At 36.7% G+C, this 26614-nt stretch overlaps 1 protein-coding gene across 2 annotated transcripts; it reads left to right on the plus strand.

Moving 5' to 3' along the window:
• The first annotated feature begins 5627 nt into the window (after positions 1-5627).
• LOC135216364 (uncharacterized) lies at positions 5628-25366 on the plus strand. Of its 2 annotated transcripts, none has more exons than XM_064251615.1 (2): positions 5628-5829; positions 22618-25366. In XM_064251615.1, exon 2 carries the CDS (start codon positions 22626-22628, stop codon positions 24639-24641), a length of 2016 nt encoding a protein of 671 aa, XP_064107685.1. In that variant the 5' UTR covers positions 5628-5829; positions 22618-22625; the 3' UTR covers positions 24642-25366. The 2 variants fall into 2 exon arrangements, with proteins under 2 accessions (XP_064107685.1, XP_064107686.1); XM_064251616.1 differs by lacking the exon at positions 5628-5829 and adding an exon at positions 19386-19587.
• Positions 25367-26614: the final 1248 nt, after the last annotated feature.

Raw genomic sequence — 26614 nt, forward strand, 5'->3', positions numbered from 1 at the left:
CCACCCAAGACCCAAGGGGTCATCGTTTTCTTCCCTTGGTCTAGGACCACGAGCGCTCTAGAGCATTCCTTTCCTGTTTTTGTATATTTGGGCTCCGACAACACACTTTCTCTTGATGCTTATTCCCACTGGGCCCCACGGTTCCTGGCGTCGTCGGCCGCTTTATACATAAAGTAGGTATATTGAAGATCTGAAGTATGCCTGTTGAAGGGGAGGCAGCGATAACTTTATTCCAACAGCTACACTAACGTTGCATAATGAAATTGCATTTGACTGTAATCAATGAAGGATTGGATATAAAAAAATTATTAAAAATCAGAAATGTCATTTTGTATATGTAAGAGTAATGAAGACGAACAGACATATAAGTCGTTTTAGTAATGTATCTCTGTAATATGGATAATTTAATATAAAATAATAAAAATTTTCATTTTTTAAAGGAAGACAATCGTAAATAAACCATTCTTTCTTTATGCAAGCCCTTCCACACATTGCGTGTGTGTGTGTGTGTGTGTGTGTGTGTGTGTAAGGAGGACCTTAGAGCGGATGGGTTTTTTGTTCAAAGCAACACCTCCAGTGTAGTTGTCACGTACGCGATGACTCGTCTTGGGATAATAGACAAGGTTCAGAGGGTGGGTCCAGAATTATATTGGGAAAGAAAGGGAATACAGGCTCTCTTCTTTGCTACAGTTCTAAAGCTGCGTATCTTGGATCTTATTCTTAATCCAAAATTATCTAGACATCTCAAAAGCTCATTCCTCGTGCCACCGAAAACATACACGCACAAAATTATACTGAATCCGCGAATAACTTTTAGAGGTATTATCCCATCAATCAGTTGACGAGCAAACAAACAACCAGACACGGTTGAATAATTAACCTATGGTCAACTGGTGTGGTTGGGATAAAAATAGAACAGAGAACTTCTACAAATTCATTATTTTCGTACGAGACCAGACGCACAAAAACGGTGAAGTGGGCGTTATTCTAATCTAAAAAAAATAAATAAATAAAATAGTAGTGATATGTGAATTGTTTTACAAATGTAACCGAGGTCGTCGCTACCTTCAGGCGGACTATCTAATCTTTGCACTTTGAAGCGACGTTCCTTCATCTGCTCTTTGCGATAGATACTTCAGTCGTTATCACTGATGTCCTTCGGGTTTTCACGCGTATCGGGTGTTAAAATTTAAAAATATTCAGTCGAACTATGCTTTGCAAGTTTAAATTTGTTTTCCCAGCAAATTTATTTTAATAACTCGTTTCCTTATTCAGGATGAAATTTTTCGTTCCAACGTTTAAATACTAAGGTTGGATTATTTTTCATCTCGGCAGCTTTGGCATCCAAGTAGCCAAAGCATGAAAACAGAAATTAATGGAAAATCACGCCTTGAATTTAACAATATGACGATAACAAATATCTTGAGATAAAACCCTGTTGCGTCCTTCATTTTGCACGAACATGATGCTTAACATTTCATCACATACTGAACATCAAAATTTTCAGCTGATACGTTCTAGGATGTACGAAATATTGTGATGTGTAGGAGAATGAACATAAAAAAAGAAAGGTGGTATCAATAAATTAGTCCTGGCAGAGAGTTAGGAAAGGACTCATACAAATCTAACTATAAACAAACTAAATTGTGATGGTGGTATCATGCATTGGAAATGTTACGGAATTTTGAATCCGAAAATGGACAGGCAAGATCAGAAATGACGTTGAATGCACCGAAAGGAACGACAGTGGCTGCTGGATGAATATGACAAAGAGAGTGGCTGCTGGATGAATATGACAACGAGAGTGGCTGCTGGATGAATATGACGAAATGAGAAATAAAGGAAAACCTGAAAATATCGAGTGAAGGACACACCACAGACTTACCTGATCACAGAACACCGACATTGCTCATCTTCAAATACACGACATAATTACACAACTGGATCAATTCACATTTTGCAGTTTTGATCGCTCGCCTAACGAGAAAGCTTGAATGAGATGATATCATCTGCCATTCTGGAAGGATCATTAGACTATTTCTGATAAAAAAAATAAACGTGTTACCCAGTTCTCACCTTGCATTCAAAGTATTTTCACTCCATGATCACTTAACATCGACAGTCGCCATTGACTAGCATTTTTTTTTTTTTTTTTTTTTTTGCTTGATTCTAGAACTTGGTGGTTGCATTTGGCCTTAGTTTACAGTTGTTTCCAACTTGCTCTCTTTTCCTTGGGCCTAAGCTCAAGTCAGGAGAAGGATAAATTGATGAATTGGTTTCTGAGGCACATGGAAAGGTCTATTAACATTTTACAGTGATGCCTGATTGCCAGCGTGAACTAAGAGAACAGCTCTCAAAATAAGCCGTCAAAATTTTTGCATCAAGTTATCAATAAGGTTTTTGAAGTCAGACTGTTTGCGATAACTTCCGAACCAAGAGCAAAGCAAATTTTTCATGTAAAAAAAAAGATATTAATATAAATATATATATATATATATATATATATATAATATATATATATATATATATATATATATATATATATAAATATATTGTTAACATGTCCAATAAAATTGACCCAATCAAGATAATTAAAAATCATTTAAGTAAGAAAAGGATAAGAAGAAACAGATTTGTAAAAATAAGTTTTCGAACTTATCCGCTGATTCCGGCTGATCATCTCACGTGATCATAGTATTGGTTGCTTTGCTGTCTGTCTACGATTGAACATTGCCTTATGGCGAAATGGCTCTCTCTCTCTCTCTCTCTCTCTCTCTCTCTCTCTCTCTCTCTCATACATTTCGGACATGTGTAACAATTTCCTTTAAACATATTAACAACAAGACCTATTTGCAACCAGATAATTGCAACCACTGTTGTTTCTTTTACATGAAAGCGATTTATCACTCATGGAGAATTGTGAGCTGAAACTCCAGAGAGCGTTTTATTATGATGTTCAGACACTGACCAAGACATGAAAATTTAAGTAAAAATCAATCGGCCAAATTTCACAAGAGAAACTGCATTTGCCTTGACATGTGAAGAAACCGTAATACTATAGTAGATTCACATCAACCGTGCATTTGATGTCTAGGCCAGTCCCTTACGACGCTCCTGATTGGCTATTGATGAGCCAATCACAGGCCTGGAAACTCTTAGTCTTTCGAGAGAGTTCACATAGGTAGGATCAATGTTCCACCTCTCCTGAGGGATACTTTTGAAAGACGTAACCCTCGGGAGAGATGGAACATACATCCTGCCTATGTGAATTCTCGAGAGAGACTGAGAGTTTCCAGCCCTGTGATGGGCTTATCAACAGCCAGTCAGGAGCGTCGTAACGTACTGGCCTAGACATCAAATGAACGGTTGGTGTGAATTTATTACAGTGGCTGCATTTTAGGTTTTGAAATGGTTACTGATTTGCGAAGCGTAGGCTGTCAAGGAAAGCACTGGGGCACTTTTAGTCATTCAGCGATCGAGACATTAAAAAGGAATTGGAGTCATTGGACTGCTAGAGAAAGGGATCCAGAAAATAAATATGATGAAGTACAAGGATCGGAGAGAGAAAAAAAAAAGAACACTGTTGCACTAAAAACTAAAATAGAGAGGTTGGACAGCAAGACTGGAGCAGAGGTGGAGGGCTAAAAAAAATGGGACGCGGCAAACGCCCTTCAGTAATACAGTGCGCCACGTGTGCTGATAGCGCTAATGCGAAGGGATTGCCCATAAATGACTATTTCAGACAGTTTATTAATATAAGATATATTCTCATACCTGACGTTATCGAAGTGCAAATGAAGAATATGCATCAGAGCTTATTAAAAAAAATGTCGTTGGACGTTGCCATTAGATAGTAAAAGATTCTTTATTATATATTACCATTATGATTCCAAGAGCATTTCAGTTATCAAAGAATACCAATGTTGGTCGGTAGAAAGGAAGAGGTGTCGATGGAAAACATATGTGGATACCAGAATTCACACCCACTGGATACTGAGGTGAACTAGACCAAGGCCCGTACCATAGCACACGTTTTAGCATGTGACCTATTAATCAGACATCAGCCAAACACGCATTAGTCACCAAAGTAAAAGTCCTTTGTTTGCCAATTAGCCAGGGAGACTACATTTTAATAATGTCCTATTCTCGAAACAAAAGACAGTTATGCTCGACCACTAAGCACATTGTTAATCTGTTGGCAATCCGTACTTGCATTATATATATATATATATATATATATATATATATATATATATATATATATGTGTGTGTGTGTGTGGTGTGTGTGTGTGTGTGTGTGTGTGTGTGTGTGTGTGTGTGAGGTATTTTGTGATTTCATATCCATACAACAGACATATTCCTTAAATTATGGTGTCCAAGTGGCCTCAAATTAACAATTTTATGCTAGAATTTGTGAATTGCCATGAATGAAGAATCGGCCCCCATAAAACGCTTCACACATAGTACCATAGTTATTTGTTTCCTTAAGTTTAATAACCAATACATCACTAATCCTTCAAACACTGAAAATGCATGTACAGTGAAATGACGTAGATTCCCTCGGCCTTTCAACATGCCACTAAATAGAGAAATTGGTTCGAAGGCCGTTTGGATGACGCGATCCTCTTTGCCCTTGCGTCATAACTGTACATGCCTAGACCTACACCGTTGGTTATTGGCTACGCAAAGCCTCCCAGGCTACATAATGTCCTTGCCATACAAAATAAAGTTACTTTTAATATGATAATATACATTTTTTGCGTAGGTACACAAGGGTATACTAATATTAAACTATTCACTACGAAGGTTGCATCATCCCCTTCCGTGTTCCGTTTTCGTTTGTTTACTAACACCAACCGACCGAGTAGACCGTGGAAGTTCATCAGCTGAGGCTTTTATAGAAAACGGAGTTGAATCAGAAATGAGCTAATGCCATCATGAATCTATCACAGTGGTAAAATGGTTTATTCACATGTGTAAAAGTATAATTTTTTTATACGTAAATGTGGCATCTTAAACGACGAGAAGCTAACAGATAACAATATCATTTGATGCGTAGAATCTCTCTCTCTCTCTCTCTCTCTCTCTCTCTCTCTCTCTCTCTCTCTCATGACACGCATACAAACCAAACCTACAAAACCAGAAACTTTCTAAGTAATACCGTCAATATCAATCGGTTTTGTGTAACGTTTATAGTCTGATCCTTTGCAAAATTAAAAAAAAAAAAAAACTTCAATCATGAGACTATAATCTAGCATATTAGGTTGATGAAATAGCAGCAGTTTTAAAACTTCTCAAAGAAGCATTAGTAATATGAAGATAATACTTGCGTATGAAGTGCAGACTTCAATCCTTTATAGAATTGTTTTTCGTTTTCCGCTAAGAAACGCTAAGAAAAATATGTATTTAATTTGACTGTGAATCTGTTATTATACTCCAAAGACAAATACTATCTGGAGTACGTTCGGTAGCAGAATCAAATCCGAGTCGGTGCTCTTTTATTCTAACAAACAAAAATGGCATAACCCTTAGCAACAATGGTCTGTTGGGTCCTGTCCCCGAAATGGATTGGGGGAGACGGGCATGTGGGCAAGGATTAAACGCACCCACAGGGTACGATTAACACTCACTCACTCACTCACCACCACCAGTGTGGTGGAACTGGCTTACTCACTAACGTTCACCTTGTTGAGCCGTTGTGAATATAGCCATCTCTCTCAGACTTCGCCACCCACCTGTCAGTCGCGCAGTGTTTGCCGAGACCCTGATACACGTTGTTGGGAGCGCACCTACTCTGTGCTGGTCCATGAAGGTTGTGATACAGTGAAGGTGAGATAGAAAGACAGTGTTTTGCAGTTTTAAGTTTTGCCGTAAGAGGGATAGTGAAGATGCGTCCCCTTACCAAAAAAAATCTTTTGTTATGATGGTGTAGCATTCAGAAACCTGATGTGATAAAGAATTTCTATTTTGTGACTCGTTGTATTCAAGAAAATAAGACTGCTTTCTGTGAGGGAAAATAAGTGATTTAAGCTGGGCATTTGTTAATTTGTACAGAAAATTTATATAAATACACATACACACACACACACACATATATATATATATATATATATATATATATAATATATATATATATATATATACGTGCGTCCGAGACAGGTTATTAAAATTGCTTGAAGCTTCTGTTACTTTGGATCTGTTTTGATAGTCACTTGAGCCCAGGTTTCCAACAGCGTCATGTTATGCTTGGACGATAATGGAAGCTGATGTCTCGAAGGGACAGAATGTGTGGTGATTTTTTTTTTACTGGGATTTGTCGTTTGGCCTTAGGCCGTGCTATGTTGATTACCCGGTGCGTGTATGGAATTGTTTTTGTGCTAACGCGTGCTTAAATATAGATATTAACTATAGTCGGTGTAAGTTATATTTAGTCAGTGAATTGTATATTTTATAAATCATACCCTTGTTCAAGGAAACAAATTAATAATACGTAAATGGACCATCCCAATTTTTTACGTAGGCAAACGATTCACACACACACACGCACACATACGTGTCTGTTTGTTGAGAGAGATAAGATCAATGTGTTGCAGAAGCTTTGATTGTTGACTTTTCATAAACGTTTTTTTATTGAGATTGGCCTTATGCCATCACGGGCTCTTGCTCATGGCGCAGCCCGTAAAAAACATGTAAGATAAAAATGAATTGATGAATTTTTATGACACAACACTGTTGACTGATGCCAGATTGGGGATGCAAAAATCAAAGACTCTGCTTTCAATGATTTTGATAAAAAGGTCGTCGTACTAAACTTCAAGTGCTCTAAATTACTGTCGTAATCAACGTCTTCCATATTCACGAATTAATAGCGATGAGTTTTAAGACCGGACAATATTGATGGGGCTGGAGTAGCTGTTTATGCAAGATCAGTTTAAAGTCTGAGGAACAAGAATCCATTTAATCCCTGTGTTTAACCTCTCCATCCTTGTACAATGCCATATTCATTATCAAAACAAAAAATCAGCAGTCAATGTTAAGGTTCAAAAACATTTAGCAATGCTGCCATATGATTGTCTATCACCTCTCTTTATTCGTCGGTACGAGAGGAAAACAAACATTACATTTGGAGCTTACTTTACTTTTTCATTTTCATGTGGCTCAATACAAAATTCAATTCAGGATTATATATGTACATATATGTGTGTGTGTACATTGCGTATATATACTCGTACATATATGCATAATGCATTTATATATAAGTATACATTACTTTAAAACGAAGTCACTTGCAAGAAACAAACAGCTGGACAGTACTCTTGAATATGTTCATTCATATAGGATTAACCTTTACCTCGAGCTAAAAGTGTTCCATTTTGGATTAGGATTAAATTTCTCTTTCGGCAAGATGAGAAACGTCAACGCCGATAATGATGGGAAAGTCGACTTTTCGTAGCTATAGTCAAACTAAAATTACTATACGGCTGTCATTAGCTACTCTGCCAAACTTCTTCCTGACTCAAAATCAGGCGAATTAATCTGCATCCCTCAATTCGGAGTTTTTTAGTCTTGTCATATAATACTACTCAACCCCGACGGGCTTTCCAGAAGAAAGAGGCCGTTCCAGGACAAGGCCGACTTCATTTACAATCTACCATTATTTGAGGAGCAAATAACAGTATTTTATTTGTTCCCGCATTGTATCATTTATTTTCATTGGTATGTCGTCTAGATATTGGCCATCTGTGCAATTCATTTAGATGATTAGAAACTATACCCTCTCGGTTCCCTCATGGCGATTTAGGCGTTGTCACCCACGTTGTCAAATGCACTTCTCTGGAGTTTGTTTTAATGGCCTACCATTACCTTTTACCCCTTTTAATCCGTGGATCGGTTATTGTCCCCTTTGAACCATATACTTCTGGGTGAGCCCTCTTGCCCCGACTTTCCTCAGAAAATCTTTCCATTCTTCCAAGTCTCTGTATTTCTATAGGCCTACTGAACTTCCGCACTCTTAATTTACTTGTTTTGTGTTAATTTACCTACATATATTTGTAAATTCTAAGCTCAAAGAAGCTCTCCCATTTGTTGTCATAGTAATTATATATAATTATATATATATATATATATATATATAAGTGAATACCACAGGAAAACGATAGGCAGAAATCCAGGCACTTTCGTCTTTGTTAAGACATTGTCCAGAAACGAATGAAATACAGTTGGAAAGAAAGTTATCTGGTAAACAAATATAAATAATCTACTGGCACTTTTGTAAATAAAGAGGCAACATCAAAACTAACTATATTAAAATCAAATTCATAGAATTTTAAAGCTTTTTAGCATAAATGTTCTTTTCAGTAAAATTAATAATGTGAAGAGTTTGGTAATTAAAAAAAATCCCCTAAAGAACTTCCCGGTTGTATATATGGAATTCCTTGCAAAAAGTGTGATAAGTATACTACGACAAACCGACCAATCTCTTTCACAACGATTCAAACAGCACCAATATTCTGTGAAAACTGGACAAATATCGAATGCATTATTCGTACATATGAGAGATTTAGATCATCCTATTAACTGGAGTCAAGCAAAAGCCTTAATCCCATGTTAAAAGGAATACCATTGAATCTTGTTTCATCAAGTCAAACAGTGGAAATGTTCTAATTCAAGTCGTGCTTTATTTAAAATCGATGCCTTCATAATGAAAAAAGTTGTAGATAAATATAAGCACCAAAATATATATATTCAGTTTTTACATGTTTTGGACTACAGGGATCGTTATAGTTTTTGTTAGGGTTAAATCTATGTTTAAGCTTGTGACCTTGTGATCCGATAATCCTGTGTTAACCCTTTTGACAATTAACCATCTGGTGTTGATCTTTTTGTTTACCTGATAACTTTCTTCCCAACTGTATTTCATTCGTTCTTGACAATGTCTTAGTAAAGACGAAAACGCGTGGATTTCTGCCTATCATTTTCCTGTGGTATTCGCTTATTTAATGAAGTCACGTGCATCTACTGTGATTTTTTAAGCGTAAATATATATGTACATATATATACATATATATATATATATATATATATATATATATATATATATATACATTTAATATATATATACATATATATATATATATATATATATATATACACACACATATATATATATATATATATATATATATATATATATATATATATATATATATATATACTATTATAGAGAGAGAGAGAGTGTGTGTGGCATAAATATACATAAATTATACAAGTAGAATTATCGGCAGCTATAAAGTTTATCATCTATATATGGTATAGTCCCTCGTTTCTTTTCATTAAGAGTATTCATAACATTTTTCTATTATATCTTCATAAGGGTTTGTCAAAACAAATAGATGATTTGGTTCATGCATGTCATGTAGTAGTGATAGTAATAATAGACAAGAATGCCAAGACTATATTTTATACATAATATTACTGCACGTTATATATACAAAACTTTTTAAGTAACAATTCTACATTTATATAAGTAAAGTAACTGTGGGAATAATAAAAAAAATTGCATTAATAATGGTACCAGCCAGCTTGGAGGACGATTAAGCAACTACCTTTCCCAGTAGGTGACCGTGGTTTAATCCCGGCTGTTCGACATCTTGATGCCCTTGAGGTCAGATTAACACCCTAGATAGGAACTGGCAGCTCTGGAAAAAAAATTTGCCACTTTTAAGAGGAAACATATGTTTGTCTTTTTTTTAAAGCTAGAAAACTGCGAGAGCTTTAAATAATCGGCAAAGATCAATCAGAAACCAATTATATTTGTGTTGTATAAGTCATGCTGCCTTCAAATTCCTTACAACATGAGTGGGAATATTTGATTTGGCATCGCCGGTCACCGCCGATGCCCTACCCTTTTCCCCATCAAGAAACTGATAGGGTCTAAATCATCCTCATCCTACAAATGCCCCATCCTCGTTGATGAAAATAAATGACACAATGTGATTTAAAAAAAAAAAGTACTGTTGTTGACCTCTCAAAGACTGATGACAGCCATGTTCGTAGTCATCATTTTAGTTTTACTGTAGTAATAATTGCAGGCAATTTTGTTACTGATTGTGCTAGAAATAGCATATGAAAATATGAAGGAAGACAACAAGACACATTCTTTCTCCACGTGCTGTCAAATGCGCCTTTAACCCTAAGGGGATGGTGAGGAGAAAAGCAATTGTAGCTTTGGGTCAGTAAGCCCCCACTGGTTAATCCTTCTTATTGAAGGGTATCCGTATTTTACTATCGAGATAAACTTCGGTTATAAGGGAAATAGGAACAAAATCCTTCCAAAACAAAACAAAAAATAACGTCCTTTAGGAATGAAGAAAAAATGTAGATTCTGTGGAGAAACATTCCAAAATTATGAATTGCATGATTTAATGTTGCTTATAGGGAAAGAGTGTTGACTGGAATTAGTTCATTTTTGGAACTGATTCAATTTGAGCTAACATGCAGTATCTTCATATCTGATAATAACTTGAAGTTGTCAAAAGAAGAGTGAACTCGAAACTGCGATTTATATGAATAAGACAACGAGGAAATGCCACAGTAGATTATAACAGATCAAAATCTAAGGAAATGATTTCCATAATCAACGAGTTTCCTTTGGGAAGCGGGAATAATTCAACTGTAAGGTGATTGTGGGGGCCCCTTTTTTGTCTGACTTCGTAAGTTCATTTTATTGTTTCTAATCAACAGCTCCACAAGGTCACTTAACACTGGGTTATTGCTGTTCACTGTCATTTCATAGTGTCATAGGGTAATCCTACCCGATATTCTTGACACACTGTATTCTACAAAATGGCTTGAATGCCATTGGAAGCTTGAATATCAAGTCAGTGGGATCTGTGGGTTTGTTCCATATGAACAGGGCTCTTGTTCTGAATGCTATTGGTAATAACACTACTCAAAAGTCTCATCGCGAAAAGATTTTATTATTCTCAGTGTTCGTTTGGTGCTCCTAGGATTTCTGTGTGGCCGCTTCCTCATAATTTCGTTCATTAAAGCTCACTCAAGTTGGAAATTAGCGTAGGTGTGGCTGATACGCTGCCAAATCGCAATATCAGGCCAAGAGGGTCAGTAGCCTAATGCATATGCCCAGCCGTGACGAATTAAAATGGATAGATACTCAAGGCATGAGGTAAATGCTACGTCCCGAGAGATAAATTTTGTCCTCCAGTATTTACATCGTATAGTTATTTCAACTAAGCTAATTAGAAGTACGATATATTGTGTGTATCAAAGAATATTAAAGTGGGGTTCCCGTTTTCAAATATGAAAAGAAATGGCACAAGAAACAAACATTGTCGGTCTAATTTGACCAGTGTTTTGTGATGATCAGCGCTAAATTACTACGATAGAAAGGGAGCTCTATAGCTAGAGAATTGTTCTGAGTTAACGAAGGGAAATTTTTACTTAAAAGAAGAAGTATCACAAGTACGAGGACAATTTCTGCGTGAAACGAAAGTGATGAAAGTAGGGACTCAGAGAGCAAGCTAAAAGAACCTATGCTGGTGTAAGGCCAACTTAATATAACTATGAAAACAACGATTTCAAATGTTTTGGCTAAGCAATGGGATTTTGCGACCAGATTAAAGTATCGGGTTGAAAAGTCTTTGAAGAAGTGTGAACGTCGCTAATGACAGCCACATTTCACGATTCTGATTTCATTATAACTTTCCTGTATGTGTCTCTTCCAGTTTGTGATTTTTGCACATCCACGAGTTACCTTTTGTTTAATCATTTAAATCTCTCTCTCTCTCTCTCTCTCTCTCTCTCTCTCTCTCTCTCTCTCTCTCTCTCTCTCTCTCTCTCAAAATGAAATAACGCTTATCTCAAAAATGCGAAAGCTGTATGTGAAATTCAGGGTCTATTTACATTTATAGGCCTAAAAATGTTAATAGACCCTGATCTCCAGGTGGTCCTACCTCGGCGGGAAAAAAACTCAAGCCGGAGGGACGAGTTGTGTTTCGTCCAGTTATCTATAATATGACTGGTTGTGAAAGTTTCTCGAAGACTAATCTTGCCTTTCATTTATTTGTCTCTTCTACTTTTCATTCAAATCTTTCTCCCCTTACACCTATTACGCTTTAATGAAGCCTTTAATTGTGTAGGAGTTTTCATAAAAGATATCTGAATTTTTTTTCTTCTTTTTGCCTGTTTTTATAAATAAGTTTTTTGTGTATGTGTAGGGATCCGAAGTAACGTACTTTACACTTCGGTGTGCATTTTAGCACTGCTCAGCGAATTTAAGTATTAACGGACAGTTGGTTTACATACTATGAAAAGGAAACTCCCTTAAGTCTTGTGGTTATCAGGGAGTCGAAGACATGAGATGAGTCATGGCTGAGTCGCGTTTCTGGCAAACATCTTTCTCTGGCGAAGAGAAGGAAACCAACAGGCAGAAGTCCAGCACTCCAGTTGTCCACAGACGAGGGACAAGGTCCAGAAAGTAATCTATTCAGTGGACCTTAGAGGGATTACCTGATAACAACGATTGGTTAGAAAACTTTCTTTCATTTTGGTCTATGGTCAGATGATACTTTTAATCATTATCAAGGTGACCTTCTGGGTATGAGACGTTCCTGGGCTTTTATTTTCAGTTTTGCTGGAAATATATGGTAACATATTTTTTTCCAATTATCAGTTGTTTGAAAAAAATAACATCGTAAAAGTGTAAATTACTCCCAAATTATGAATTCTATATTAATAATCAGAATTCGTGGCTTAATTTATGGCATAAGTATAAAAGTGGCGCATGTATCTATATTTAGCAACAACTTTTTTTTTAATTATGAAGCAACAAAATTAATATATTCAGTTGTATAAATGTTTTTGGAGTTTGCATGGCTAAGCTTCCGTTTCTCTTATGGTTAAGTCTGCTTCAGTTTGTGACCGTGGGATCTCCGATTATCCTAGATTATTATCTCTGATTTTTACCTTTTGGACAATTAACCATCTGGTATTCTTGATCTTGTTTGCCGTGTAACTTTCATTTCAACTGCCTATTATTTTCCCTGTGGTCGCTTATATCATGACGTCAGGTGCATCTACTGTGATTTTTTGTATATATATATGTGTGTGTGTGTATTCAATAAAAGGAGCCCATCAAAACGCCAAAAGGTAGGAAGTTAACTTTCTACTTTTTTGGCGTTTTTATGACCTTTTATTAGATGCAATTCCGTTTAAACAGAAAATATTTCACAGTCTCACACACATAATATATATATATATATATATATATATATATATATATATATATATATATATATATATATATATTTGTGTGTGTGTGGGTAGATAGAAAGAGAAAGAGGGAGATTACGGAAGTAGCTCGTAAGCTGGGTATAGGCAGGTGGTTGAAGTAGAAGACTGTGGCTGCAGTTTGGCTATATAATCACTATGACTCAGTCAGTTGCTAGGCAGCTAAGCTGCTGTGTTTCTCTCGAGAACCTTATCACATTTTTTGCTCGGTGTTTGTAACCGTGAAAACATATTTCCCGCTCTTTCTCTGTAAGACTCGAGGGCTAACAGGCTTCTTTTGATTTATATCATATCTGTATTATGCATTCAACTGGTAAGAATTTGAAAAATTATTTCAAATATCATTCCAATGATTGTGTGCTTCCTTGTTAACAGTTCTGCAAAATAAGTATGTTGTTATTTTAAGCGTTATTTTCGTGCAATGTTTTAATATCTTTACCTGATTTTTTATATTAGCCGGAAAAAGCAGATTTTACGTACAAGTTTATTTTTCATGCTACACGGGAAACTACAAAATTAAAGCCTGTGATATCACAACATTTGTATTGATATCTTTCTGTATTTTCACCAACACAAAATTTGATTGATTTACGAACAAATAATTTGAAAATATGAAGAAATTCAAGCTATCTTTTCGAATTCCGGAACGCCTTATGTAAGCAGTTGCGCCTATCGCTTAGAAGATTTTGCTGGTCTTTTATAATACGCTGTTAATTCAGCTCCTGTGAGACGCAACGACTCACGCTCCCCTCTTCGCCAGGTTTTTTTTTTTTTTTTTTTTGTGGATCGTATTGTTTTTGTTTGTATTGTACACGAAGTATTTTCTAGTTACTTGAATGTGCGCCAAGATTCTCTCTCTCTCTCTCTCTCTCTCTCTCTCTCTCTCTCTCTCTCTCTCTCTCTCTGCAACAACTACGTTGTTATGTAACTATTATGCAATATTCGACCTCATGATGTCCTTTTACGTAAGACAGCAACAGGTTTTCCGTCCCCGGGAAACTTAGTATGGTAGATTCATTTACCATAACTAGAACACTAAATATTATTGGCTTTCAGTGTAGCAATCTATTCGGGGTTCATGAGTATCGTCGTAATTATTGGTATTATTCTATTGTGTATCAGGATATGTATTGCCTTTTTTATAGTGACATTGATGGATCATTTGTATTCACTCTCTGTCCACAAGATATTACGCAAGTTAGGAAAGTCTGTCTCAAATTCGCGTTAACCATGCATGCGTATTGTTTATAGACCATATATATTTTGGGAAAAAAGCTTGGAGCGTTAATGCTGTTTTTGTGTGTGAGAGATAGAGACAGAGATAGCAAAGTAATTATTATTACTGACTGGAAAATGAGATGTCTCATATATATAAATATGTGTGTGTATTTATATTAGTGTGGTTATCATGAATATTGATCAAAGTAAATTACACCGACTTTTTATCAGGTCATCACGACAAGAGAGCCAGCATTCCGATGCTGAATCTTACCAAGCATATACACCTTTACTTGGACTCTGGTGAGTCGCTTTGTTGATCCAATAAATTTTCCTTAGTTACAACATTACACTTGAGTCAATCCACATTGCAATCGCTAGTCAGAACATACAATGATCGAGTGAGGGTCATTGACCACTAAAAAAAATGCTTGGTCGTGTCCTTGGATGTTATCAGCAACTGAAAGTTCATGATGATGATTTGAAATTTTTTACATAACAATACCTTCTACGCGTACTATATATATATATATATATATATATATATATATATATATATATATAGTAGTATGTGTGTGTGTGTGTGTGTGTGTGTGTATATAAACCTATATAAATAGACAGATATGTAGATAGAGCGTGTGAGCGTGTTTATGGTTGTGGTGACTGAAGCGGTACACAAAGTCTCTTACTGAACACAAGATTGCAAGAGAAACTAATATATAGAGAGGCCGAATGATATTCAGGAGACAAGTACTTTGTCGTTAAAGAGTCAAGGTATAAGAAGCGGAGATTACGGAGTTAAGAAACCAAGAGCGGTTACGAAAAAAGTGCTCTCCGAAAAGTGTCCCCACAATACTGTGGATAACTATATTTAGTGCAATATTGCATAGTCTGAGTAAGAGATTAAAAAACGGAATAAAGGGAGAACACACCAAGAGAGGAAACGGCGTGCTCCTCTTTAGTCTACGAAGGCATTCCGGAGTTTTAAACCAGCCAGTTTACCAAAGCATTTTAAAGAAGAATTGATATCTTAGATTAGATGACCTCTATAAGTTGCCCTGTACCTTTTTTGGAAAGGAAATTTCTCGATTTTACCAAGGCCGTTATAAGCAGCTGTTGTTGTTGTTTTTGATTAAACTGACCTTGTGTCAGCACGGGCTCTTGCTCACAGAGCAGCCCGTAATATAAGCAGCTTCCACAGTGTAGACAATTGACATGACGCAGGCATTGAAAGTATATTATGCCAGTCAAGGTATATAGAATGGGTCAGGTAGAGTCATTTGTTGGGGGGTTGCGGCTTATCCCCCCAAGAGCCGCACCTCCTGGAGGAGAGGTCAGGTCAGGGCGAGAAGTCACTCAGCTTCCGTTTCATTCAAATGTAGATCACAGGTCACTTCATCATCTCTGCAGTGATTTACTTTCGGTTTTACATTCTTCGAATACCACCATAGTTTTGATTTTTTTTTTATATAATCTAAATTATTATTTAAATAATGCCAAACAGCTGCGCCGTGTCTGGTTGTTATTCAAATAGAAAACAGGAAGTATCCTTCTTCCGTTTTTTTTTTTTTTTTTTTTTTTTTTTTTTGTCAGATTTCGTATGGTTTTTGGTCTGAGAGTTCTGCATGGCCAAATTGTATCGAGTAGGCAAAATAAGAGAAAAGAGAAAAAGATGATTAAATTAACTAAATTATGCCGTGACAATTCTGAAAGATTTTTTTTTTTAAGTGTTTTTCATTTCTATTATGAAGCCATGCACTGTTTTCTGTTATCTATGTATATTGATGTTAGTTTATTGAATAATGTATTATAAATAAGCCTTTGTAAATAACTGTTAGGTCAAATACTAATCGATTTTTTAAGTTCTATCAAGCATATTAATCTAAGGCTTCCATTATATATTAGAGAGCCAAACATTATCAAATCACGATTTTGTATGTGAACAGTGATCTATATGAATTCAAAAGAACATCAAACGTATACAAGATAACAGAGTTAAAAGGACATATGACACTTACAGGCCTAATCCCCAATACCTTCGACCCAAGGTACTTAAGTTGTTCCCAAGGTAGTGCTTGCCTTATCGCTCTCACCCTCTCCTCCAGGCCTATCACGGAAATACCCCACAACTACCCCCGCGACCAAAGTGACTGTACCCGTCTGGCGTTCGAGTCTTGTTCCCTCACTGCAAGATTTTAATCACCTCAATCTCTTGTCGATTTTATGTATATATATATATATATATAGATATATATATATTTAATATATGTATAATATCATATATATAGATATATATTTATAATAATATATCATATATATATATATATATATATGTTATATAATAATATATATATATATATCTATTATATATATAATAGTTTGTACATATTATTATGTGTGTGTGCGCGTGTTAGTATCAGTATTGGGCTATGCGGCAACAAATGAAGGCTCAAAAGAATTGAAAGCTGAATTTCATATAGGAATACAGAATGTTATACAGATGAAACACTAGAAAGAGTTATGAAAAATCTTTCTGGTCATATGAATGTGAAAGGTAATAAGAATAGTAAAGCTAATTTAGTCATTGTTGGTTCTCTTTTTTTTTTCAACATTATGCGCGTTGGAACACACTCACAACACACAAACATATATAGATGTATGTATGTAATAATTATATATTATTAATATATATATATATATATAATATATATATATATATATATATAGATATATTTATAATTTTTTTTATTTTATATATATATATATATATATATATATAATATATATATATATATATATGTGTGTGTGTGTGTGTGTGTGTATCCATGTATATGTTTGGAGCCGTCCATATTTGTCTTATCCTTCTTTTAAGAGCGATTAACTTGCGATTCCGTATAATATATTCCTTCCATTTTTACCGACAGGGTTAAATTGGTCATCTTGCGTGGGATGTAGAAATAAAATAAAATAAATCATTGGCAAGCATCGGGTGTAACGGACCATCTGTCCTTGAAAGTATTTTCCATTTTCCTTTATTACTTTAAAGATATATATATATATATATATATATATATATGTATATATATATATATACATACATATACATACATGTGTGCGTGTATGTGTGAGAGAGAGAGTGTTTGTTTTTGCGTGTATTAGTCAGCTAATCTTGGACCCAAAAGACTAACATATTTTTACTACAGGGGCTGCTTCGACAATACATTTCCAACAATCGTTCAGTTTTTGTTTTTTTTTAACCCTTTGTGAATTTTTTTTCTTTATTTTTCGTCGTTTAACGTGAGATTTTTTTCTGCTATATATTACACCAGCTACCCTCATGATCAGCACATGCGAATGTAGCCGTATGACGTTCTTAACGAACGAAAATGAAACTCCATTATATATTGAGAAAAAAATCTCACTTGAGTTCGTCCTTCGGCATCCAGGTTTAGATGACTTTACGTAAGGACAGTAGAAGGTTGCACGGCTGCAGCTGATGATCTTATGACTTCACCGATCTATAGATTATTATTCAAATGCTGCCCACGTCTTCCGGCATACACGGCTCCTGAAAGGAAAGATTAGAAAATGCTGAGCGTGGCAATGCCAAAAACATGCAACACCGAAGCGACATTCTGACGTCAGTCATAGGGAAGATAGCAACCGATGGCAGCGCCTGTGGAAGTGGTTGTGACGACCAATCAGACTCCGAATCTCCTGCCGCGCCTCCTGAAACGCCCTTGGGGGCTATCTCCTGGTTGCGTTGAGGTGCATTACGCAATGGTTTACAAGGAAGACGATAAGCACTACATTCTGATACTGATAGCGCTGCCACCTGACACGAGCTATGCTTTTTATTACTCGAGTGTTTACTTTTTGTCACGAGTGTTTTCTTGATTAAATAATACCGTCTCGTCGCTGGTCGTCTACCAAGAGTAAACAACGGCACCTCTTTCATTCAAAGGACGCTTGCGTTGGTTAAGGGGAAATTAGCTAGTGATAACTGCCTTCTGCCATAGCTATCATAACTAGTTGCAGCCAGTAAAACCGACTTAAAAGGAGTTGCCCTTGCAATTGTCTTACAAGGATTTGTTCGAGTCATCTTTTCCCACTGCTTCACTTGCCGTAATCTGAACTTTTTCTGGTAATGTCTTCTTTTTTTCGCGTGACAGGCATTATTTTCTAGTGGAACCTTAATGATAACGCCAGTCTCTGTCAGCTGTGTGTTTCATAACCTCACAACAATTATCTTTGTGATATTTTAAACTCCCAAAGAAGCAACTATTATCGCGACTGTGTTCAGTTGATTTCATTATTTTCAGTTCACACGTGATTCAGAGACAAAAGGTACAGTTACGGAAATGTAATAAATAATTGATCTGAAGATAGAAATAGCGCCCTCGCTCTTACTCTTCCATAACACCAAGCATAGGATAGGATGTTCATCGTCCTCTTCCAAATGTTATCAACTCAATTAGGTAAACATTCTCTCTCTCTCTCTCTCTCTCTCTCTCTCTCTCTCTCTCTCTCTCTCCACAAAACACTTGTCTGACATTCTGCTCTAAAAGATGCCCGCCGAGTTTGATTTAATTAAAATTAGCTTTGACGAAGGAAACGAGATATACTGCAAAATTATGGTCCGACGTATCGAAACCTCGTGACGGAACTGATGCATAAAAAAAAAAAAAAAAAAAAACACATTTTTAGTCTCACCAGACTGAATTTGCGGAGATGCGAAATTCAGCCAAACGGCATCTGTTTAGGGACAACATGTGGCTATGCGTCATGACTACAGGCAGCTTTGGCAGCGTGGGCACGACAGCTTCTGCAGGTGGTTGGGATTGGGAAGAAACTTCAAGAAAGACTCAGTCTTTGGCTGTCCTCGGCGAAGGTGTGCGTGTCTGTAGATGCGCTTGACTCTTGTGAACTTCTGAAAGCAGCAGACCCTGTCCGACATTTGTTTATAAGAACGGACCAGTAAGGAAGAAAAAGATAGGGATTCGCTTACTTCTCTTGATGGTGTGACTTATTGATACATCGTCGAGAAATGAATCATTCAAGGTTAGAAATCTGACTTGAATCCGCTCTCCCGCATCCGCCATCCTCCATCCGCCCACCCCACCCCCCTCCCCCCCAACCGAACCCGCGGCCCCCGGTCTCTGTTTTTCACATTGAGTTAGGTTTTGAATTGCAAAGTGTTTTCACAAACTACCAATAGATATGCATGCACTCCGTAGAGTGCACTCCCGAATAGAACTGAAGCTGTTTCCCGCCAAATTTAGATAGGTCTTTTGATTCAGTTCCCTTCCCTCTTCACGACTTGGGATACGGACAATCCTAATGTAACTAATGTTAACAATGCGGATATTATAGGACTCTTGGAAGTCTACAGTACATGATAAGTCATACGAACTTTGTGTTGTGCACTGCGCACTATTTATTAGCAATGTCATTACAAAGATCCAGGTACACCTAATAAAAAGTGCGTATTACGCAACATGACTTTCACAAGGATACAATGTACTTTAGACTTCCTTGAGTATAATGATGTACCAGGGTCCTACCGGTAGGTCTAATTTTTCAATATGTCAGTCTCCTAAAAATGAAAAATAAATAGATAGACAAAAAGTGTTGCCTCTCATTCCAGCTGACTATAGATCCCGCAGGGGTAGCAACGCCAGGCACCCGTCACAGTCATTACATAAGGTTCTCTGTAGGTATCTTCGGTCCCGAGCTGCAACCCCTTTCAATCCTTTTACTATACATCCGTTCATATTCATTTTCTTCCACCTTACTCTCCACCTAGTCCTTGCAATTGTTTCATAGTGCAACTGCGATTTCCTCTTGCTAAACCTTTTAAAACCTTTTGCTCGCCATTTCCCTTTCAGCGCTGAATGACCTCATAGAGTCCCAGTGCTTGTCTTTTGGCCTACATTTTACATTCCATTCCACTCCATTGACTGTAGAGGTCATAGTAGAAGATAATACCCCGTGTAACATCAAAGGAGGTTTGCTATCGCTCAAAAAATCTGCAGACGATTTATCGTTTAGATAAGAGAACATCGTAAGATGTAGATAAATTGTCTAGTGCGTCATTTTAGGCAGCCAGGGAGTTCCTTGTAAAGAAAACAGCGCCAAAAGGCTTTCCAATTCCATGACAATAACACTTTGCACCTGAGGGACTGCATCAGTAACTCATCATTACAACGTTGTGCACACTGGTGTCACCTATTTTCGGTTTCAAGCAAAAGTTCGTATTATAAAAGACGTTCAGCTGTACTTGTGAAAAGACAAAGCTGTTAGTCACAAAGACTCCTACTTCAAACTCCGCTGTTTTGCTTTATTGTACAGCTAAATCAAGGAACCCTTTAATACGTAGTTGCACGCCACCCATCCAACGTTCGTTTGGGCCAAGGTCTAGATATGGACCGTGGTTTGGGAGTACATTCGACTCCCACAACGCACGAACAAGTTTTAAAAGTAGCCTTTCTCCCTCCCAGTCAGCATGACCACCTGCGTAGTTTTCCGCAATACTGCGTCTTTAAATATTTCCGTTTTCTCAGCAAACTTCGATTCTTAGTTACTTGTTTACTTAACCTCGCACGTTCCAACTGTCCTCTCTCTCTCTCTCTCTCTCTCTCTCTCTCTCTCTCTCTCTCTCTCTCTAATTGTTTATTCATATCACTAAAAATATTTTACAAAGTTAAATTCCAACTCGCTCTTTGATTTCAGAGTTTTGCTATCCTGAAGATATGTTATTCATTTGTGACCGTGCTTTTCGTAACCACGGTCTAGGTATATACCTAGACCGTGTTAGTAACAATCGAATTTCTCTCTCTCTCTCTCTCTCTCTCTCTCTCTGGTTACTTTGTATCGTATCAAACGTTCATTATATATAATTATCGGCCATTGGCAAAGGTCCTCGGAATAAAATAAGGTAAGCAAACTCCAACGGTATTTTAGCAGACACCTTTAAACTTTAATGGTAGTTGAACCTGTTAAACACGTAATAAGAACACTAGTTACCGGATATTTTTTATTAAGAACCAAACTTATTAAGACCCCAAACTTTCACTGATCCCATATCAGGTGGTTTATGTATACATTTTTACAATATAACCCTTCTTTTTCTGGGTATGTCGTATAATCATAAACAAATCTAATAAGATGCTGTTTTAGGATTTTTCTTTGGGGAGTAGATGAGAAAATGTGTCTTTGCCGAACATTACTGTATTATATTTTGTTGGTAATCACCGAGAAAATGGATCGTCAACTCATGCTTAAGTGAATTCTGAATAATTGGCAATAAAAATAGTGCAGAAGTGATCGAAAGAGAGAGGGAGAGAACAGAATTTTCTATTAACAGTGACCTGATTCGGAATGGCTCACAATGACAAAGAGCCCCAAGCAGATACTTCTTATCTTTATTTGAGGGTTATTTGTAGCAATAACATATCGTCTCTCTGCGCCGGGTTGCAAATTCCCGAGATGTATACTAGTCTCGCACCAGCATCGTTTTTTATTTTCGTAGCCCATAGATATTTGGGTGAGGGAAACATAATAAGATTATTTTCAAGAAGATTCTATGGTTGATTTTTAAGAAATGGCGTCCCACTTTTTCAGGGAAGGTTCGGTTCACGGTTGCAGTTCGGGAATATGCCGCCTGGCTGCATATATTTAGGCCCATGTCTAGCATAGAAATGATTAATGTTGTATATATTCATATTTCTTTTCTCATTGGAAGGGTGGGTGTGATCATCTACAGTATTGTTTCATCATTTTTTTTACCACAGGAGAGTGCTGACCACTGGTCACTACAGTAAACCAATCGGATTATAAATGCATGAAATGTATTTGACGCTTGACGTACATTAATTTTCTAAAAATGAATTCGAAAAATTTCAAAGCTTTGAGTGAGGAAATATATACATCTCCGCTTGTTAAAGGGCACTATAATTTAATTTTATATCGAGGTATTTTGACACAATCTAAAATTGACTAAATATAGTAACAATTTGATAAATGTTATAATCATATCATCGGCAAAGCTTCATAATGCTTTACACTTCTCTCTTTTTTTTCTGTTTTCAGCTGAAAAGATGAGTTCCGTTCTTGCGCCAGCATCTTTACAGCAGATCTGCCAGGCTGCTGCAGCATCATGGTTGTTGGACTGGTCGGGTATGATTGGCCAGATATCAGCTAGGACTGCTGCCCTGCGGACCCAGAGAAAGAGCATCGGAGAAGACAGTGCAGCGCACTCGGCCAACTATTCAAGAGTTGTTCAGAACTCCGCTTCTCTTGAGAGTCAATGGCGTGAAGATTACGAATCAACAAACGAAGTCCATTTCCAAGGCGATGTTTACAAGAAATTTGGGAGCGGCCGTTACAGAAAGAAACCCAGAAGAGATGACAGAATCGTCACTGTAGACCCTAGCGTACCTGAGCGCTATGTAGACCCTTTGATATCAGAGTATCTAGGGTACTGTAGCCATAGATCGTATGATACGTGTTTTAGGCACAACCCAAGGGGAATTTCCAGTTGTACATCAATCCAGCCATCTTTTGATAGAGCGGTCTTGGATGGGAGTGTAAGAATTTGTACGTCATTTTTCAAACAGCTTTTGCCACCTGCTCTGGTTAATCAGATTTTAATTCTAGCATGGAAGCAGGTTTCCAGACTTGTTTGTTTTACTAGACATAGTCACCCTAGTGAAGTATACCAAGTGGCAGACTGGGTGAGAAGAGTGCCAGCTTTACTTCAGTTGTGTACAAATTTTTCCGCAAAAGGTCTAGCATTAGACATATCAGGCATTCCAAACAGTTTAATAGAGGACGTTCTCGTGATAATTAGTCAATATTTTCCTTTTAAAATCGTAGGTAGCCTTGTTCTCCCCAAAACAGACTTTAAGGAAAAACAGCTTGGCTTTACTGATAAGTGTACAAAATTATATAACGATATATTGTTGAGTGCTGCTCTGACCAGTGTGATACTGAATAGCGATTTATGTAATGACGCCATGCTCAGTACCCTTTCTCAGCTTCCACTGAAAGAGCTTGAAATAGGTGGAAATTCTGTCTCTGAGAAAGGTATCATAAACGGATTGTGCGCCTTACCCGTCGATACAATCAGTGAGGCAAACGACATAATCAGTTCCGGACATTTGCAATCCTTTTGTGCGTCTCCTCTAAGAAAATCACTGCAAAAGCTAGAAATGTCTTTTCAACGTCTCCATAGTTCAGTTTTTCATATAATTCCAGCAGTTTTTTTAGAGTTGCGATATTATAACCCACACAGAAATGTGGTGCAATGTTTACTGAACTTTGATAGAATTCTACCTGTGGAAAACAATAACAGTGCATCTATTTCTTCTCAAGCTACTGTTAATCTAGTCAGATTAAATGCAGGGAATTCAAGCAGAGCTACGTTGAACGTGATGGCTAGGATTTGTCCCCATTTACAAGAACTTGTCCTCACACTCGATTCAGCTGCAGAAGACACACTGACTGCATTAGAAAACTTCCCACATTTGTCTCGCATAGAAATCTTATACTTTCCGTCACTTCCAGCTTCTCAACCAAAGTTAGATGCTAATATTTTACATAATGTCATTGAAGTGTTTGGATCACAGCTCAGATACATTAGTATGACAGGATTCAGTGTTTCAGGAAGTGTCCTGAGTGATTTATCGCAACTCCCAGAGCTTTGCAACTTGAGTTTTAATGATTGTTGGTTATCTAACCCAAAAACTTTACCATGCAGTCCATTCCCAAGTTTAGGTAAACTGAGTCTGAACTTTCTCCCGGCTAACACCACAATGCAGTTTCTAACAATGGGTGGCAATGTACACTCACTGCACCTGGACCTGAAGGGATTAGAATGGGGTAGCAATCCGCTTACTGATTCTAGCATCAGAGATCTGGTTTCATTTGGAATTCTTAGATCTTTACGCACTTTCACTGCCACGTCATCTTATTTAACGACAGATGCTCTCAGCTTACTAGCATCGATGCCTTATATAAAGTCTGTAGGATATCTTTCTTCTTGGGGATTAACGGAAGAAGAGCTCTGCTGCGTGAACCATTCTGGCCCTCAGCACGTAGTGTGTTATCAGTGATCTCTTATCAAGGGAACACTCCCCGTAAAACTACTAAAACTCTGGGCTTTGAATATCATCAATTAGTCGTATTTTCCTTACTATCGATCAAGTTTTTTCATTCTTGTTTTCATTCTGACACTAAAAGGGGTAGCTTTTATGTAAAATAAGACGCCCATCTTCTTTTCGGCAGCTTTCATTTAATTCCAGATGAGCATTAGACTAGCCAGATATCCTTAGAAAAATGAAGATTAAGTTGCAAATTTTTACACTAGTATCCGACGTGAAAACGAAAAGTTTTCATGGTTTTTTTTGCCAAAAACTTTTAGGTTTTCTTTTGTGTAAAGCATGTTTTCTTTCCATACATTCTTTCTGCAAATGTTGTGGAACTTTGTCTTGCAAGAATGAGGAGAGTCTCTGATAGACTTTTGAAATCTTATTTTAGGGATATATCTATTCATGGCATGATATTGGTCAACATGTGAACCAGATTGATATGCTGTCGAAGTCAACTTAGAATATGCGGGTATTATCTGCTATATATGTTGTCGACTTGGCAAGTGCCTTTTGAAGGAAACGCAATGAATGTGATCTTGTTTGTGAAATCCAGATTATTTTTCCAAGCTTTCTGTTTTTTCGTTTTGTTTATCTTTTTTTCCTTTATTAAAGGAAAGCCAAATTGGTTCTGTGTGGTATATACTATGTATATTGTAACTACCACTTTTTACAATATAATCTTTTCAGTTTTTGAATTTTTAATGGAACTGCATGTTGAAAATGATGATAATAAACAGCTGAGGCAATATGACGCGCAACACCTCTTCATGAGAGTCAGAAATATGGTGAATTTTTCAGGATAACGTACGAGTATCATTATATAAAAGTACTTTTTGAGCTAGGATCATCTTGATAATAAATTTCACTTTTTTTTTTCTTTTGCTTTTAAACATGCCAGAAAGCCTTGACACTGGTCAGTAATTCTTTTCTATGATGTTCTGTGACTTGAGCGAGGTTATTAAACAAAATGTGTATTCCGATGGAAATTAGATTGAACGCTGAACAAAATGTTTCGTAGTTGAATGAGGCACCACCGAAAATCATGCAAGTGGAGCAGATAAATCTTCACCATTCTTTTTTGGAATTATTTGCTGAAGAAAATCTTTCGTTCCATCCCATCGGTCATGCCCTCCTTGTTAGGGTCCATTTCCATGATATAAACAGCCCTGCCATAAATCTCAACAGTAGATATTCAGAACTGATTTCCTTGGAAATGGAAATTCACTTACTCGTTTCAGAGGCTCTTGGTCTTCAGTGTAACGCATTACCGCCCGCACTAGATCCCTACCATGTCACTAGATTTTTCGCTATCTCGCTTTTTTTTTTTTTTTTTTTTTTTTTTTATAAAGTAACCGTTTGATTTAATTTAAGCGTAATGGACTATCGTCTTAAGTAATTTAAAAGTATCTCTTGTTGAGGTTAAAATGTACCCTATTTATATCATCTTTACCTATAGGTCAATCCTCCGAATATACTACTTACAAGTTAACGGATCAAATTGTTTGTTAGGAAACGAAACTAGAGTCACGACACAGGTCATCGACTCCGAAATCAGACAGACTAGTTAAAAAAATAATAATAATAATTATTCGATACTAGCCACCTAAAGTTTATTCATGTGATATTATATCAAACAAGTATACATGTCCATTGTGTATACAAATATAATTCAAAATTTACAATTATAATCTAAAATTAAAGTATGAACTACAATAACTCGATACAAGTAATATTTTTACTTATTTAATAAGACCAGACAGACCCTCCTGTATGACCTTGAAGTAACAACATCTTTTATTAAAGAACAAACAAGTGGTCGGAGCGTGATTAAGGAATCGATTGATTGCGAGCGAAAGTGAAAGAAGGGAAGGAAACAAAGAAAACACGAGAGGATTTTAAGACTGCATAAAGAGTAGTCGAATGCGTGCACCTGGTAC

This window comes from Macrobrachium nipponense, chromosome 6 (genome assembly GCF_015104395.2).
Source record: "Macrobrachium nipponense isolate FS-2020 chromosome 6, ASM1510439v2, whole genome shotgun sequence".
Classification (NCBI taxonomy): domain Eukaryota; kingdom Metazoa; phylum Arthropoda; class Malacostraca; order Decapoda; family Palaemonidae; genus Macrobrachium; species Macrobrachium nipponense.

Excerpts from the sequence above, each read along its gene's own strand:
- LOC135216364 (XM_064251615.1), top strand. The coding sequence starts at position 22,626 with ATGAGTTCCGTTCTTGCGCCAGCATCTTTACAGCAGATCTGCCAGGCT.